Below are 17,063 nucleotides of genomic sequence, written 5' to 3' on the forward strand. Positions count from 1 at the left end.
TTAACATTAGGCAGTTGTGTCCCAGAATAAAAAATATTGGGAAAAAATAGAAGTACTAGTGCAAAGAGTTCTGATTATTCTGTGGAATAGGATATTTGAAAGGTAAATGGAAAAAAGAGCATCAATTATTAACTAATTGCCATTACTTCATGTATCAGCAGTTTGCTTAGTTTTTCTTGTGGGAAAAGCCCAAAATCAAGCAAAATAATGTCTTGCATTTTTACATTGTCCTCTGAAATAACCCTGTGCTATTTTTTATACACTCCTTGTTTTTAAAAAGCGTCAATGGAGCAAGAGCTATGTTTTCTTACTGTTCTGTTAAAAACTGGAAACAGAAAATCTTTTGGAAAAGATAAACTTCACTGGGATCTAGAATTATAGACTGAGGGGTCAAAATGGAGAAAAGAGTGACAAGACAATTCACCTGAATCAGTTCACTGCTTCAAGGAGGGGAAATGCTTGTAACGGAGAAGTAACACTTTGGAAAATATCAACCTAAAAACTGAACTGATGGTTTGTTTCATAAGTATTAGGGGAGCCTGGCCTGGGGTAAATTAAAATCTCTAATGATTTTTTTTTCAGATTAAAACAATTATTCAGTTTAATGAAAAAAGTGTCTTAACACAAGTAAACTCCATATTTTTACTGTGTCATTTAATAATGGTAGAGCTTGTCCAGCTTTAGATTTTAGATCAGAGCTGGATTTAGGCAGGTTGAACTGCAGGTTTGCTGTAAGCATAATTACCTCCCCAACATATTCTACATGAAATCTTTCCTGAACAATAGGTGGGGAACTCAACTTCCTCTTCCTACAAGGCAAAACGTGTAAGTGATCTTGGAACTGGAAAGTTCAGAGCCCAATAAATGAGCTGTGTGCAGCCACCTCACAGCTGGTTCAAAACAAACTGCAGCCACTGAGAATTAACCTTGCTCAAGTGCCATCCTGAGCCATTCAAAGGAATGTTCAAACTCAGTTTTAATTACCATTTGTTAAAAGGTTAATGTAAGATGTTTTCATGTACCTTAGAATCACTAACACCCTTTATAAGTGTGTGATAGTAACTTCTTGTGGCCTCATTTACAGAAGCACTGCAGAATGTTCAATTATTGCCTCTAGAAAGGCAGGAAATTATGGGTTAGATTAAATAAAGTTTTAGCAAACAAATAATTCTTGGATTATCAGTGAGTGGATTTTCTGTGGATTTGAGTTTGCAAATAAATTATATTTATTAAGTAGCCTAAGAGAGTATTGTTTAGAAAGCAGGTAGTTTTGTCAACAGAGACTATCTATTCATATGCAATTAATGCTCTTCATTTATTTTAATTGCTTAGCAGTTAATACTTCTAATCCTACTTTCCCACCTGTTAAGATAAGCTATTCAACCTTTTTATTTACCACATTCTCATGCACTGTCAACAAGCTTAGACTGATTTCCATCTGAAGATAAGTTCAGGAATTTTTAAAAATTCCTCAATGTACATCGATTCCAACTAAAACTGCAAAAAGGAGGAGGGGACAGGAGAGTAAAAACTGACTGCAGTGATGACACTGATCAAGAAGAGAGAAAAGCTTCCAGCTCACCAGAACAGGGGAAGGATTGTGGTGTGTTCTCTGTGGTACAGTGGCTGTGCTAATGACATAGAATTTCTGGATGAAAAGCTGGGAATGTACTGCTGGGTGACTTAGCAACATATTTCCTGTTTGTGGTTAAGTTAAATACTGTGTTTTCTCTTCTGGTAGCATACAGAATAATTACTTTTTCCTTTGTTTTTTTTTTTTTTTTTTTTTCCCTCCAGTGCAGTTAGGACAAAGAATACAACACTGTTAACTTTCCTCTTCAGTTCCAGAAATGTGGAGATAGAACAATTCCCAGGGACTGAAAACTGAATCGCTGCTCTGGTGATCTGTCAGCTGCACTTTTGAGGCAGAAGCCTATGCCTTGTCTGGAAAATGGAAATTCTATCTCTGAATCATGAATTCTCACAAATCCAGCACCATTTCCCTTTTGGGATATACCTGGAGCGAGTGCCTCTTGCAACCCTGCATGACTGAACTTTTGGTCTGTTTAGAGGGAGAGTGTTGAGAGCTGTAAGATCTCAAATTGCTGGGCTAGCCAGTCATGCTCAGAGGCCTGTTTCAGTTCAGATATAAAATCATGCACGTTTTGGGGATGCTCAGAATGCCTCATGCTTATCAGTGCCTGATCATTTTGCTGTCAGGCAATTGTGTGATCTCTGAGAGCTGCTGTGGTTGTGTGACAGAAAGGGACTGAGATCACACCTAAGGAGAAATGGCAGCACCTACAGAGCCGTGGCTCTTTGGAGCTCCATGTTTGCAGTGTTGTGAAATGATATTTGTAATGAATAGTTCTGAAATCCATTTGCTTCAGAGATGAAGCCAAGTTAAGAACAGTTTGTACAACTACTCGTTTCCACCCTCAGGCCACACTGTTGCTCTCGGAGCTGAGCCAAAATGCTGCAATGCAGTGTCTGCCTGAATGAGGTTTGTCTGCCTGCCTCAGGCACAGTTGTGGTTTTCTGGAGGGCTTTTTCTCTGTTTCATTTTGAAGTTGAGGGGCTTTTCCCTGTAATTTTTTCCTGATTGGGATAGCTATGTTATTTCTCTTCACTCCTTTTGTTTGGAACTTCCTGCAGAGTTGATATGGTCATAAAGGTCCTCACTTCATACATGGAATATTTGCTTTTCAGTCCTGGAAACTGGAGTGGGGTGGGAGAAGAACACTAAAATGCAGCAGTATGACTAAAAACATTAAAAAAAAACCCAACAGGCTTTAACTTCTGCTGAGGAGGTTGTGAAGTGGATCTAATGGCACTTGATCTATGGCAAGCTTCTCAAAAGCAGGTCTCCAGCAAATCCTGGAGCAATGTTTTGTACAACACAAACAATTTTAAGCCACAGCTGAAATCTGCAAATGGAGACTTGCAAAGCATTTGTAAATCAGAGTTTAAAAAAATGAAATAACTCTGGCAAGCAAGCAGCCATCTGTCCCAGGAGAGCAGGCAAACCCAGGAAGGGAAACGAAGAGCAGCTGTGGGATGACTTCATCACATGATGCAGCTGCAGCCCGATGGTTGCACATCTTTTCTCCATCACTCAGACAAAGGTACATCAATTACAACCTACCAGGAGTAAAACAGCAAATCCACTGTGATGTTTTCAGTGATGTGTGGCATCCCCACACCTGACTTCAGTGGGTTTTTTCATCTTTTGCTAAAATCAGGAATGTGATCTGAGTTCTACTCCACCAAAACTAAATTAACTCAAGGCCTGACTGTACATTTACTCAGTTTTCTCAATTTCTCACACGTGCACTTGCTTTCACTCACACCACAAATTATTTCTGTCATGTTGTGCCAGCTGCTCCTGAATCTTAGAGGTCGGTTAATGTAAAGGTTTTGCTGGAGAACACTTGGCTAGTGCAGCATGAGCAGCATTGTGGCAAATTTAGAACATTTGAGGACAAAAAGTTCTTGAGCGCTTAAGAAGTTATGCTGAACAAATAGTGCTCCAGAATTTGGTTTAAAAACTCTTCAATTTGTGCACAGAGATGCCAGGCTGGTGGAAATTCTTCTCTGTTTTCTCTGAATGTGGACTCACTGAACTTTGTGCTCCAGATACGGGTGCTGCTTAATACAGAAAAATAGAGACAGCAGAGAAAACCCAAAATGGTCATTAGAGCTAATTGAAAAGAAGAAAAGAACAGATTTGAGCATTTCTTTTTAACACACCATTGCTAAACTGGTGCTGTAGAATGATATCCTGTAAACTCTAAAGAGAGGAAGTTGGAAACAACATGACATTGCCTGACATTGCAAACAAGTAACTAAATTAATGATTACTTGATTAATTTTTTCATTACAACTTAGGTATGGTTAAGATGGTATCATAAACTATGTCCAAATAATTATTGCTAAAATCAATAGAAGGAGAAAAAGGAAGATTTATACAGGAAGGAAGAGATGAATCTCTAAGAAAATTTTAGAACAGAGCATCTAGACAGACTGGCCTATTTTATAACCTCCTAACTTCCGTTGCCAAGATTCTACTTTGATTTCAGCACACCTGCCAGTTTCAGAGCTTTTAGAGCTGTCCTTTTATTTGAAAGCTGGTATTGTCAGATTTTATCAACAGGTTTTCAGTGCTTGATTTAAAAGGTATTTCCCCCAGTACTCAGGTAAGCCTCAGAGAGTCACGAGAAATGGAGACCTCCCTGAATCTCAGGTTTGTATCACTGGGTATGTATTAGACAGAGGTCAGAAATTCACTACTCTGTGTTGTTTGCCTTTTGGGCCTCTCTCCTAGAGGGCAATAAACTGATATATTTATATATGAATGTGAACTGCAAAGGATTGCCCTTGTCCCCCCAAAACAACAGATCATAATGGTGTTCATCACTGCTTTCTCAATATAATTTAGCAGGCAAAGATTCAGCTATGACATCACAAAATGTACATTTGTCTTTTAAAAACAGCCACGATATTGATAAGACACATCTATCAGCATGACGCCTTTAATAACCAGACGTGACCCGTGATTTTCCTCTGTCTGTGCTGTTACAGAGCATTCTAAGATTCCTTCAGTTTCCACAGCAAGGGTCGGCCAAAGGGATTCTGGAATCCACAGGAGTGGTTTAAACAGTTTTTCATCGCTGTAATCCATGGGCACGGGTGGATGACTCAGATATGGCTCGGCCTGCAGAAGAGAGAGGCACTTTGAGGCGCTCTAAGCGGCCTCCCAGAACCTGCCGGGAAGTTCCCCAAATACTGGGCATAACAATTTACTAGAGCACGTAGTGACAGGACCTGGCAGAATGGGTTCAAACTGGAAGAGCGAAGGTTTCCATTCGATATTAGAAAGAAATCCGAATAGAAATCCCAATCCTGGGCGGAGGGGCGGCCCTAGCAGAGGCTGCCCAGAGAGCTGCGGCGGCCCCTGGATCGCTGGGCGTGCCCAAGGCTAGGTGGGACGGGCATTGCAGACACCTGTGCTAGCGCAGGTGTCCCGCCCCTGGCAGGACGGGCAGTGCACGGCCCCTCCCACCGCACCGTGCCATAACCCCGGGCCGGGAGGTGGCTGGGCCCTTCCCCGCTCCGGGCCGAGCCGGGGGCGTTCCGAGCGCCCCTCACGGCTGCGCCATTTGCTGCCCGCTGCCGCAGGGCGCACGCGCGCGCCGCCCGCTCAGGCGCGGTGGCTCGGGCGGGCCGTGCGCGTGCGCGGCGTGGCTGGGGGAGCAGCGGAGCCGCCCCGGGCGGAGCGGGCGCGGGCGCTGGGGGCCCATGGGGCCGGTGCGGCCGTGAGCGCTCGGCTCGGCTCGGCTCAGCTCGGCTCTGCCCGGCGGGGGCAGCCCCGCGGAGCCATGGACGGACACGCGGCTCCGGGCGCGGGCGGCGAGGAGCCGCTGAGCTCCGGCAGGATGAACGCGAAGCGCGGCGGGCGCGCCGCGGAAGAGGAGAGCCGGAACAAGCCCAAGCTGGTGAGCGCGCTGGGAGGCGGGCGGGGAACGGCCCCGGCTCGAGCGGCGGCAGCAGCCGGGGGCGCGGGTGCGCCGCTTCTAGCGGGCAGTGGGAGCTTTCCCGGGGATTAAAGGCACCGCGTTCCGGGGTTCCGTGGGGGTTCGGGGGCTCCCGGAGAGGCAGCGCCCAGAAGGGCCGGGCCGCGGTGCCGCTGCACGGGGCCGGGTGGGCGCTGAGCGCGGGTGGCAGCGGAGTTCCCACGCTCGGGAGAGCACAGCGACAGGGACAGCGGCAGGGACAGGGACAGCGCCAGCGCTGCTCCGCAACCTCTGCCCCGCTCGGCGGCCGGAGCCGGGTGCGGCCGGCCCCGGCTGAACCATCCAGAACGCGGTGATCGTGATGCAAACCACGTGCTTGCCAATGGAACCTCTCACTTAATGGGAAAACAATTTCAGAAACTGGGTGGTGTCTTACGGTTTTTTTGAACGTAAATCCTGTTTAGGACTGCAGTTTGCTTATAATGGCTGTGCTCGTTAATTTTTTTCCGACAGACCTGATAAATCAAAATAGTGGTAGAGTTCAAGGCAGCATCGCTGGGTTGTGTCACAGTCTATACATGCTGCAGCAGCAAAACCTGTAATGTGACAGTGTTTACCTTTGGTTGTTTACATTTGTCAGTTGCACGTGTTGAATCGACCCGATTTAGCTCAGTTCTTGCTGTATTTCCAAGAGCAACAGTGTAGCAGACATTTGTAACTCCTTTAGTCTTCTCCTTGGAGAGAGTACTAAAGTTGCAAACTTTATTTAACCTGTTGCAAGGGCTTTCCCCGATGCTGGTAAAACTAAGTCACTGTTGAAGTTCTCCCCCCATGTGTTCCTTTAGTGAGCATAGAGCTTTTAGATAATCAGCCTGACAACTTCGATTTGGGTTCTTGTTGTTTCTTTGGGGGTTTTTCTTGTTTTTTTTTTTTTTTGTTGTTGTTGTTGCTGAACATGAAGGAAGTTAGCGTATGGGGAAGTTGGTAAATATATAACATTGAGGCATAGAAAAGTTACTGAAAGTTGTAATTGTTTCAGAGGATGTCAGTCAGAAGCCTGAATGCCTTGAACTGCCCTTGTATTAAAATTGGCCAAGTGTATCTTGGCAAAGGATAAACAAATGTGTATCTTGTTTTGTTTCATGGTGTTAGTGGAAACAAACTCGTGTTTCCTTGCATAGGATAGACTTTGCATAAACAGCACCTTGGGTGTGTTTATACTACCTCTACTATTTCCTGCTAAAGTACCTAAGAAGGCTGCCTGAAGATTCCTGCAGGGAACTGATTCAAAAATCACTCAGGGAAGTGCTTCTCTTGGTAGCTGTGAACATAAATTTGAATTTTGCTCTAGCAGAATAGAACTCTGTTCTGATAGAAACACATAATTTGAAAAATCAAAGTGAAATGAGCTCAGAATTGGTTTGAGCAGGGTGACTATTTCCATTGCATGGTCTATTCACTTATTTTAGAATCACTACAATAAACTTGCATTGTTCTGTTGAGTGGAAAAAAGAACATTATGCTAATATTTGACTTCATTCACAGCAGTATGCATTTGTTTCTTGAGGGGGTGGATGATTGCAGTCCAGCAGCACCCTGGATCAGAGCAGGGATATGTTGCTCACTCAGAGCCTTCTGAAAGATAGTTTTGCCCTGGGGTAAGTGACTGGCCTTTGGTGATGTAATCGAGTGAGTGGGTTGAGTAGGAAAGCAGATTTTTTTCACTCTGGACGTGACACACCTGACACGAAGAAAGATTTACTTTTGAGGGAGAAAAAGGGCTGGGATTCAGGTGTGCTTTAAATTGAGTTGGGGTGAGTGGGCAGCCAGATTTACCAATGATTGCCATGGGTTTGTTAGGGAAGAACATAGCCTGTAATCAGGGAAAGGTTTCATCCATCATACAGGAGAGTGATCCTAGGAAATTTCGCTGGCTTTAAGTGGAATGAGGAGTTGGTTCTGCTGGGGTGGCAGTATCCCCAGGCACTGGGAGAGCACTCTTGCTTACACCTCATCCCTGGTCTCTTCTTTGTGCAAGATAAAGATGTGTTTGGGCCTTGTGGCAACGAAGCCACGCTGTTTGTGCTGGGCAGAGTTTCACTGAGCTTGTACCCAAAGTTCCTCACAGCTGCGTGTGGAGATTTTCTTGGTTCATCTTTTAACTTCCAATTCATCGAGTTTCAGTGGAGTTGCAGAGATGAATCAAGCTGCACTCCCTGTCATGTGTTGGGTGTAATTCCAGGAGCTCAGTGTGCTGACAGGAGTGTGCCTCCTCCCAAACCTATTTCACACATCCAGGGGAGTGCTGAGCAAGGGCTTGATGGGAGAGGCTGTGCAGCTACACACAGAGGAGAAAGTATTTTTGGTTCCTGGCACAGGAGCTGAAATTAGGCAAATCCTTGGGAAGAAGTCCAGAGGAATGATTTTTTTATGATAAAAATGGCTCTAGGTGACAGAGGGCTAGGAATTGAAGTCGTTATCCTGAGGGAAGGGAAACTAGAATAGAAAGGTGGAAGGTTTTTATTTCCCTGTTCTCTTCATCTGAAACTAAAAGGTGTGCAGTGCTGCTCTGCCTGCAGAAGTGCAGTGCTTTGTTTGGTGGGGTTTTAAGGCAGCAGCCTGTTCAATGGCACTTTTCCTGATGGACAGGAAACAGGACTGGGCTGGTGAGAGAGAATCTGTGCTGGGAAGGAAGACAATGCTTTAAATATTTCTCTGTAAGACAATTGACTATATACACCCACAAGTAATTAAAGGTGGGCTGTATCAGAACTACGAATTCATTTCTTTTCTGCTTTAGGTAGTTGGCAGAGGTGTTCAGGTTTCATGCAATTTGTTGAATGTGACTGAGCTGCACAATGAGAATTTAGTTCCAGTTTTTATAGTAGCAGTGTGTAAACTGGAGTATTTTACTGAAGTTTGATATCACTGTTAAGAGCACCTGGACTCTGCTGCTGAGGGAGTTCTGGGTTGGTGTTTTGGGTTTTTTTTCCCTTTTTTTTTTTTGTGGCTTAAGGACTAGAGGTTGGAGTAAGTGCCTGATATTTTTGTCATCATTTTTGTTTACAGTGAAATGGGCAGAAAAAATCTAGATTGTTTTGGCAACCAATCATCTGATCTCACGTCAGCCCTGAGAATAGGCTGGCAGGAGGTGGCAGAGAGCACTTCAAGGGTTTGGCAACATGCTAATTTGCTTGTTTTAAAGCATGCCTGTTCTGCTAGGGTAAACACACTAAATTAAGGTTGTCAGGGAGATTGCTGGGATTCCTCTGTTGGTTAATGCTTAACTCAGATGTTCTTTGCTCTCCTCCACGCTTCAGTCACATGGGAAATAGATAATTCTGTCAGAGACCTAGGAAATGGGAAGGGCTTGAGAGTGGCAGCTCTGGTTTGACAGAGCTGGGGGAGCTTACCAAGGGCCTGGCAAGTTGAGCATCTTTTTGGTTGGGAAGTTGAAGTCAGACTTTTGTCAGAAGTTCATGGCAGAAGAAGGGGAGACAGAGGTCATAAAAAGGAGCTGGAGAGGAGACTCAAGGGGAAGGTGATTTGAAGGATGAAGAAGTATTTGTTGGTCAGAGGCACTGACATCACTGATGTTGGAGGTTTTCAAGTTCTGAGCCTGGTTAAAGTCTTTAGCATGCTGATGTGAATTTGGTGGGTGACCCTGCATTTTGGGCTGCCCTGAGAGAAAAATGACCAAAGAACCAAACATCTGTTGTTCTGTGAGTCAGCACTTGAGAAAAGGTGCTGTAACAGGGTGCTCTGGGAGTGGTAGAGCACTGCCTAATGAGAAATTAACGTGGCCAGTGGTTTTGGTGTTGTTTTTAATTCCAGTTAATATCTCGTGTCACTGTAGGATTAGCAGAAGCGCGTGGTGGCCAGGACATGCTAACACTCACTGCTTTCCCCCCAGGTTCCCTCCAGGTCTGTGTGGGAGCTGTTCAGTGCAGGATTCTCCACTTCCTACAGACCACATTTCTGAAAGGGGCTGCCTTCTGAGTGTGATGTGGCCTTTAAAGCCAGATTAGGAGAAAGATGATGTGTAACTTGCAAAACCAATTGTTAGGGGGAAGAGAGAGCTCCTTTAATGGGAGAGCAAGTGGATTTGGTGATTCACCCAAGGAGCATCTCATATTTTGTTTTAAGACCAGAACTTGTTTGTGCTTAACACTGAAGTCTTTTAAACCTCGTGAGCTTTGAGAAAAGCTAGGAACTCAGCATTCTGACTAATGTGCCATAACCTGGCATCAAACAGTGGGATAAAAGTTTTTATGAAGTCACTTTAAAACAGAAGTAAGCTGAGTGTGCTTGGGAGAGGTTTCCCAGCTGAGTCGCACCACCCATGTCAATGCAGGAGTGGAGTGATTTAAATTGTGCCTATCAATCCTTGTCAGACAGACTGTGTGCTGCAGGACCCACCAAAAAAAAAAGAAAGGCAGTGTTCTTCTTGCATGACTCCTTTAGATATCTGTGCAGTGCATACGTGAACTATGAGTCAGGTTGGGCAGAGATTTTTGGCAATCAAATCAAATGTCTTAATTTGAAATCACAGTGTCTGTGAGTGAGATCTGTGCATGCCTGCAGAGAGTTCTTGTTTCAAGTGCATGCTTGAGGAAGAGGTGCACCAAATGGCTTGTGTTCTAAAAGAGTCTTGGTATTACTAGGTCAAAGTCTAGATATTCCAGCAAGTGAAGTTGTCCTGGGGTGACTTTATGATGCTCACATTCCCATTGGTCTGTCTAACCCAGAAATAATTTTGCACCTTTAAGACTGTGAGAGCAAAGAGGAGGGAAGAAGAAGCACACAGGCTGGTTCTGAGAGCAAAGAGGAGGGAAGAAGAAGCACACAGGCTGGTTCTGAGAGCAAAGAGGAGGGAAGAAGCACACAGGCTGGTTCTGAGAGCAAAGAGGGGGGAAGAAGAAGCACACAGGCTGGTTCTGAGAGCAAAGAAGGGGCAAGAAGAAGCACACAGTTTTTCTCCCAAATTTGCCCTAAACCAGGACAGAAATTATCAAGGGTGCAACCATTACTGAAGAGTAAAATTCAAGTCTTCTGGAACTTCTGTTGCTTGGAGTTCTCCTGGTCAGGCGCTGCTGCTGACATGGAGGGTAGGGCAGGCCCGGCGCTGATGTTTGGGTGAATACTGGAGCTTTTAATGGGAATTGCTGTTAACACCGTGTGAGGTGATAGAGACAGTGATAAGCCTTTCTGTGGTAGTTAAACTTCCTGAACTACTCCTTGTAAGACAAAGCTGTAGAGCACCTCTGAACACTGCAGGAAGCTTTGCAAACAGAGCAGATTCCACCCAGGCCGGGTGGAAGGCAGCTGTGGGGACTGGCAGTGTGCACAGCAGATGGAAGTGGTGCTTGCTGAGACTGCAGGCAGCATGGTGCTGAATGTTCAAGTGTTCAGGGATCAGCTTTGGTTCTGGGGTCACAGGGTAGCTGTGAAGATGGCCAGTGACACTGGGATTGCTGGTGACCCAGCAGAAGGGAAAGATCTGCCTCTCCCCATGGAGATGACTCCATGATTTCTGCATCATTTGCAGTTCTCTAGAAGTAAACCATACAGCAGTAATGGCTAATAACATCCCTCTGATTCTTTTCATCCTTGTCCAAATTCAGAGTACAACAAGCAATGTCAGTTGCTGCTGGAGTAACTGTCAATTTCAGTTTGTTCTTCATCAGTTTGCTTGTTCAACCTTGAAGCACAAGAAGTTAGGAAATTACTCAAATAAATGGTTTTACCAGTTGCTTACAGATTTTATATCATTATTCCTTAGAATAGGAATTGGCAGTTACTTTGTTTAGGAGGAAATATGGGGTTTTTTTTCTTGAAATCAGCTATGGTGTAGAGCAGATAATTCTGAGAGATTGAAACAATTAAAAAAACCTTCTTTAGTATTTGTGTAGCAGTTGATAAAATTCCAGGTAGACAAAGGTAACTTGTCTTGAACTCGCATATTGGTTTTGTATCCAACTGATGTTCAGATCTTGTCAATGAAATGGCTTTTTGCTGCAGCATTGGAGGAGTGAGCAGCCCAAGGATTGCACCTGTAGCTTCCTGCCAGGTGGATAGGTGGGATGTTGTGTGCACTAACACAGCCTGCAAGGCAAATGTGTTATACCTGGTCACAATAAAATGTATGGGAGAAAGGGGTGCCAGGTCAGGAACTGGGTTTTTTAGGGAGCAGTGTGGGCCCCAGCACTCTCCCTGCTCCCCTTGGTGCTCTGCTGACATCAGTTTTGTGTGGCAGTGGGCCAGACAAGGTCCTGAAATGAACCTGTCAGAACCACTCCTGTGCTATTTGGCTGTCTTTGATTATTTGCTGGAACCAATGACATTGGAATTATGGCACGTTATAACTCCTCCTCCTTGGGTGAATTTGTTTAAAGTTCATCCACCAGTCCCATGGAATTGTGTCTGCTTTTCAGCCCTCCCCTCCTGATCACCTGGTCATGGTGTGATAGCAGCACAGATCTGAGAAGGATCTGCTGTGGCAGTGAGATGATGTTGTGATGTATCTCATGATCTAATCATGGACTCTCCTGGTTTATAGAAATGGAGAAATACCTTGGGAGTTCAGTTCTGGAACAAGCCACACATGGGAATCTTATGGCTTGCTTCAGCTCCTGAAGGTTTTTGGTTCACCTGGGTGTGGTAATATTTGGCCTGAAGGTGTAGTGCAGAGTGTAATGTCACCACACCTTGTGTGTTGTGTAAGGCAGCAATGTTCTGAGGAGTTTCTAAGGGATACAGGCTCCTCCTGTGTCAACAGGAAACCCTTGGAGAGCGAGGCAAGGGCAGTGTCGAGGTGCTTGTGGCAGGCAGCTTTCTTGTCAGGCTCCCTTCCTTGGAGTGATCCTCAGAGAAAGTCATTGGAGACAGGAGGGTATTGGAGAAAGTGATGGATATGGTGAATGTCTGATGTGTCTGCTGCTGCCCGTGTTCTCTGCACAGTGTTACTAGAAATCTTTGCGGTTTGTAACAGTTTAAACTTGTTTCAAAGGCTGAAACTGTTAGTGTAAAAGGGACTGATTAAAAACAATGTCATTGGGAAAGGCACTGCCTTGCATTCCTTGGTGATTTTTTTTTTGTGTGTGTAAATATATATAAACACACTTAGTGCTGCCCTACTTATTGTAGAAATATGACCTTTTTTTATAACAAGACCCCATTAACACATTTAGTTTGTCCCTTTGAGTCAGAATAAATACAGAAGAACTTGCTTGAGGGTTGTGGAGCTTTAGCACTGCTACCTTGCAGTTTAAAGCAAGTTAATAAATAAAAAAAAAATATTTGGGGAATAGTGCTGTAGAATCCCAAGCCCTGGTGCTGCAGGACTGTTGCTCTTCAGCCAGGAGAGCAGCAGCTGTGATTTTAGGTTCCAAAGGCTGAGGGAATTGCAGGATTGGTGGGTGCAGGCTGCTTTGAGGGGACACAGCCTGGTTCTTGGTTCAGGGATTAGCTGGTCAAACATTAATAACTTTGTCCTGGCTGGAGTCACATGAGCAAACTGCTCCATGTGCAGGCATGAAGGTGAGAGGAAATAACCTGAGACCTTCAATGTCCCCGTGGACACCTTTTGGTCACAATTAGTTGGTTATGTGTTCACAGGTGGCTCTCTGTAAATTCAGTTTGGGCTCAGGGATGGTGGAACAAGACAAAATGAGTATTTGGTCAGGAGAAATGTTAGTTCTGCAGTTCCTTACTCCTTCTTAATATGGTAAGAGCTAATGATGGTTGTTATAATGGCCTTTAAGGGTGCCTGTGGTTCAGTGTTTTTAATGAGTGTAGCTTTGTCAGGAACAAATACAAAGCCAACATGAGATTCATTAGATTCTAGCCCCTAATAACAGAATACAAGCTGTTAATTCTTGTGCAGTGTAAAGTTTTCTGCTTTCTTGTCTGCATTTTGGTTCTTCATGTTCTTTCTCTTGCTGTGAATTATTTTTGTCTATTAAATTTGAGTAACTTCTGAAGTACTTTGGTTTCATAATGGAGCTGTGCTGGATGTTTGCATTGGTAATTGTGTGAGTCGAGGAGTAGATGAGAACTTGACAGTTATGAAGAGCTGAAGTGGTTGTGTGTCCCAGCTGTATTAGAACAGGGGAGAATTTCCATAAAGAAGAAACACAGCAGCACATCAGGCTGAGAATATGCCCTGGTGCCATGTATGTTGAATTTTTGTGCCAGCCACAAAGAGGGCCAAGCTCCACAGCTGCCCCAGGGGCTGAGCCCACTGCCATCCTTCAAGCCTGCCCTGCCCCTCCTGGGGAGCCACACAGGAACTTTGCTCTGGTTTGTACACACTGAAGGAAACTGTACAGTAACAAATTCACAGCACTGAGTTATGTTTTCATCCTCCAGTTTATTGTAGCTTGGTGGAGATGTTCCCAAACCAGGAAGGTGAAGAGTGCAGCAGAAGGGTTTGGTAAAGTTTCTGCCTGAAAACCAGAAAAGCAATTTGCATTTTTAATATGCTTTCATATTTAAACTTCAGACAAAGCTTGGGTGGATAGGACAGGCTTCCTAAATCCATTAAGGTTAGTTTATGCTGTTCTGTGATTCAGACTAATGCCTGAATGCCTTCTAAGATAAGCAGTAATCCCATCAGTTAACATTTGATATTTCAAAAGAATTGTTTGGTGAAAAACCTTTATAAGATTCATGTAAGTGTTCTGGGGTAGCCAAAGCACACTGAACACTTAAGATAAGCAATAAAAAGAGATGGTTGATCTCCTTTAGCAGAAAATAACAAAATGTCCATAATCTATGGCAGGTTTCTCTAATTGTCCTGAATTCCAGTTTCTTCTTAATAGGGACCCTCACCTGTGCTGAAGTCAAGTGATACCATGGGATTGTTCATTATGAAGTACAATGTAATTCCTCTCTGTTCACATGGTGCTTCATTTCCTACTTCCCCAAAGGACAAATAATCTTCTGAGGATGCTGTTATAAACAGGAAAGAATAGGGAAGAGAACAGGAAGACCTGGAGTGTGACACAGCAGCTGAACATTGTCCAACCCAATATTCTTTGCCTGTTGAGGTATGTTATGGTCCAAGCCTGTGGAAATGATTTAACCTTGAATTTCAGTTCTGTGAGGAAAAGCCAGAGTTCCCTGCTATGACAGCAGCACTACTCATTTTTCCAAGTTTTAGTATCACATCATTTATTATTAAGGGAGAAAAAAGGGGCTTTACCATTAACTTATGGAAGTGCTGGGATCAAATGCTGCTCTGATTGTGTACTTGCTCTTTACTAGTAGGTCTGTCTTGGAAAACAGACAACATTATTCTGAGAAGCTGTTGACATGATCCCTGTGACTGTGTTCCAAGTCTGCTGAGTACAGACAAAATGAATGTTCTTCACAAGGAATTCCAGCTCCTTTGGCTCACTGCACCCCTTCTGCTGCCAGTTTGTTTGTGGGCTGTGGTTTGGTTGGTTGGATTTTCTTACTACATACAAAACAAGGCAAACAAAGCAGATACACATGTTCTCACTTTCTCAAAGCCCATCAAAGGCAATCTATTCCATTCCCAAGGAACTGCCCAGTATCCAGTGAAGATCCTGCAGCTTGCTGTGGGTGTTCTGCTTTATTTTTAAGTGCATCAGTCCTCTCCCAACAGATGCATTCTGCCGGTTTAACTTCTCAAATGGTTTCGTAGGAAAATCCAAACGCAGTCTGACACTTATTTCAGTGTTTACTGTACCCACAAGAGCAAGAGATGTTCTACACAACCACCAACACACAGAGAAATATCTTACCAAATCCATCTCTGCACAGAACAGCAAGAAAAGTTTGCAGAAGCTGAGCCTCTCCCTTGCAGGGCTGTTGGGCTGTCCTGTGTACACTGTCACAGAGGAAGCAAGTAAGCTGAAATGCAAAAAAGTGTGTAAGTGTTAGAGTGAAGAAATTTCTCAAAGCAGTTTCTGCTTCAATTTATAAGATAATTTCAAACCAGCTCTATCAAGTCAAGTTGCTCCTCTTGAGAGAAAGTACTTAGGTTACAACAAAAGATTAATTTCAGGTGTGTGGTTGTGGTTAAAAGGGTAAAAAGTAGAATTGCAGTTCAGTCGGAGCAAAGGTGACTCTTGTCACGATGAAAAGGTGTCTCTTGAGGAGGTGAGGCATGAAAGGATGGCTGCTCTCACTCCTCTCCACTGACCCACCTCAGAGCTGTGCAACAGCTCCCACTCACTCCCAGCAGCTCCCCAGAGTGTCTCAATGAACAGCTCAGCACCTGCACCCAGGAGGGCCAGAGCAGGGGCCAAAGGTGAGCAGCAATTCAGTGCACATCAAGTGTTGCTCTCAGAAAAATTGCTGTGTGCTGCCCCTGGCATGGAAGCAAAGAGATCAATCCCACTGCTTGTATCTCAGCATAAAACTGAGATCAAGTCTGCATCTACTATGTCAGGAATTGTTTTGACATAGCTTTTCCAGTTTAACTGTTCCAGAATATTTCAAAAGCACTTGACAATAACATTATACTGAAAAAGCAAAAACCAAGTTCCCTAAAAACTCAAAAGCTCAATCAACCACAGTTTTGAAAAGCAAGCAGCAGAGATCCAGTGCTGAGTGTGGTGCTGCTTTGCAGGAAAGCAACTCGGCTCTTTCAAAGTCTAATTTGCAAAAGCTTTAATGGCAAACTGTTGATAGTTTGAAGTGAGGAATGTAGAAGCTGTAGAGCGTTCTGAGGAGAGGCTGTGTTTTTGTGTTGTGAAAATCATGGTGTCTCTAATGAAAAGCATCTGCACCTGCACCATGCACTTTTTCCAGGTGCTCAAATCAATCCTTGCAGGGTGCCCAGGGAGCAGAGCAGGACCCAGCTCCTGGCTGCAGCCAGGGCTGTCTGGGGAGCTCTGCAGCTCCAGCAGGGATGTGAATCCTTGTCTGATACAGCTATTGTGGAGACTTGATGGGAAGTGTTTGGATTTCAGCTGTGGCTCTGGAAAATGCTGGGACTTCCTTCACTTGTCTTTGCACTGGCCAATGCTCCTCAGATCAGTCTAACCTGATCTGAGTGTCCTGCTGCCACCCTTGCCCAGTGTCTCACACAGCAATTTTGTTGGCTTAGACTGACATGGAATTGCTGCTTTTGGAAAAAAAGCTTATAGTTTTCTTCTGGCTTTTAAAGCTTATTTATCAATGAGCACCAAGAAACCATTGTCTGAAAACAGTGATGGCAGTTTTGAGCTTCAAATTATATATATATGTTAAAAAAAAGTTAGGTCAGATGTCTTCCTCAACTCCTTTTGTATCTTCAGTTACAAAGCTGATGAAATTGACTGTTTGTTTACAGTGATTTATTTTCTTTTCAATTTCTGAATGCATTTGCTCTTTTGTAAAACCTCAGCCCCTGGCATTTGTGAGGGAAGTGTCTGATGTGATCCCCATCCTCTGGCATGTGCTCCCTCCCTCCCCTTCGGTTCGGGAGCAGTGCTGAGGCATCTCCCAGCAGGTGATTAAGGATTGGTGCCCTCTGCTGTTAATGATTTACCAGCCTGGCTGACTCTCGGGCTTTATTTAGCACGAGCAATCATCAAA

The 17,063-nt window shown here is 44.3% G+C and overlaps 1 protein-coding gene across 1 annotated transcript in view; it reads left to right on the forward strand.

Annotated features, from left to right (window-relative positions):
- Positions 1-5,251: 5,251 nt before the first annotated feature.
- Positions 5,252-17,063, forward strand: part of DIAPH2 (diaphanous related formin 2) — a 168,167-nt gene continuing 156,355 nt past the window's right edge. Inside the window, exon 1 of the mRNA XM_050974361.1 lies at positions 5,252-5,495. Within this exon, the coding sequence (XP_050830318.1) occupies positions 5,379-5,495 (117 nt within the window). The 5' untranslated portion in view covers positions 5,252-5,378. The remainder of the gene's footprint in view (positions 5,496-17,063) is intronic.

This window comes from Serinus canaria, chromosome 4A (genome assembly GCF_022539315.1).
Source record: "Serinus canaria isolate serCan28SL12 chromosome 4A, serCan2020, whole genome shotgun sequence".
NCBI classification, from domain to species: domain Eukaryota; kingdom Metazoa; phylum Chordata; class Aves; order Passeriformes; family Fringillidae; genus Serinus; species Serinus canaria.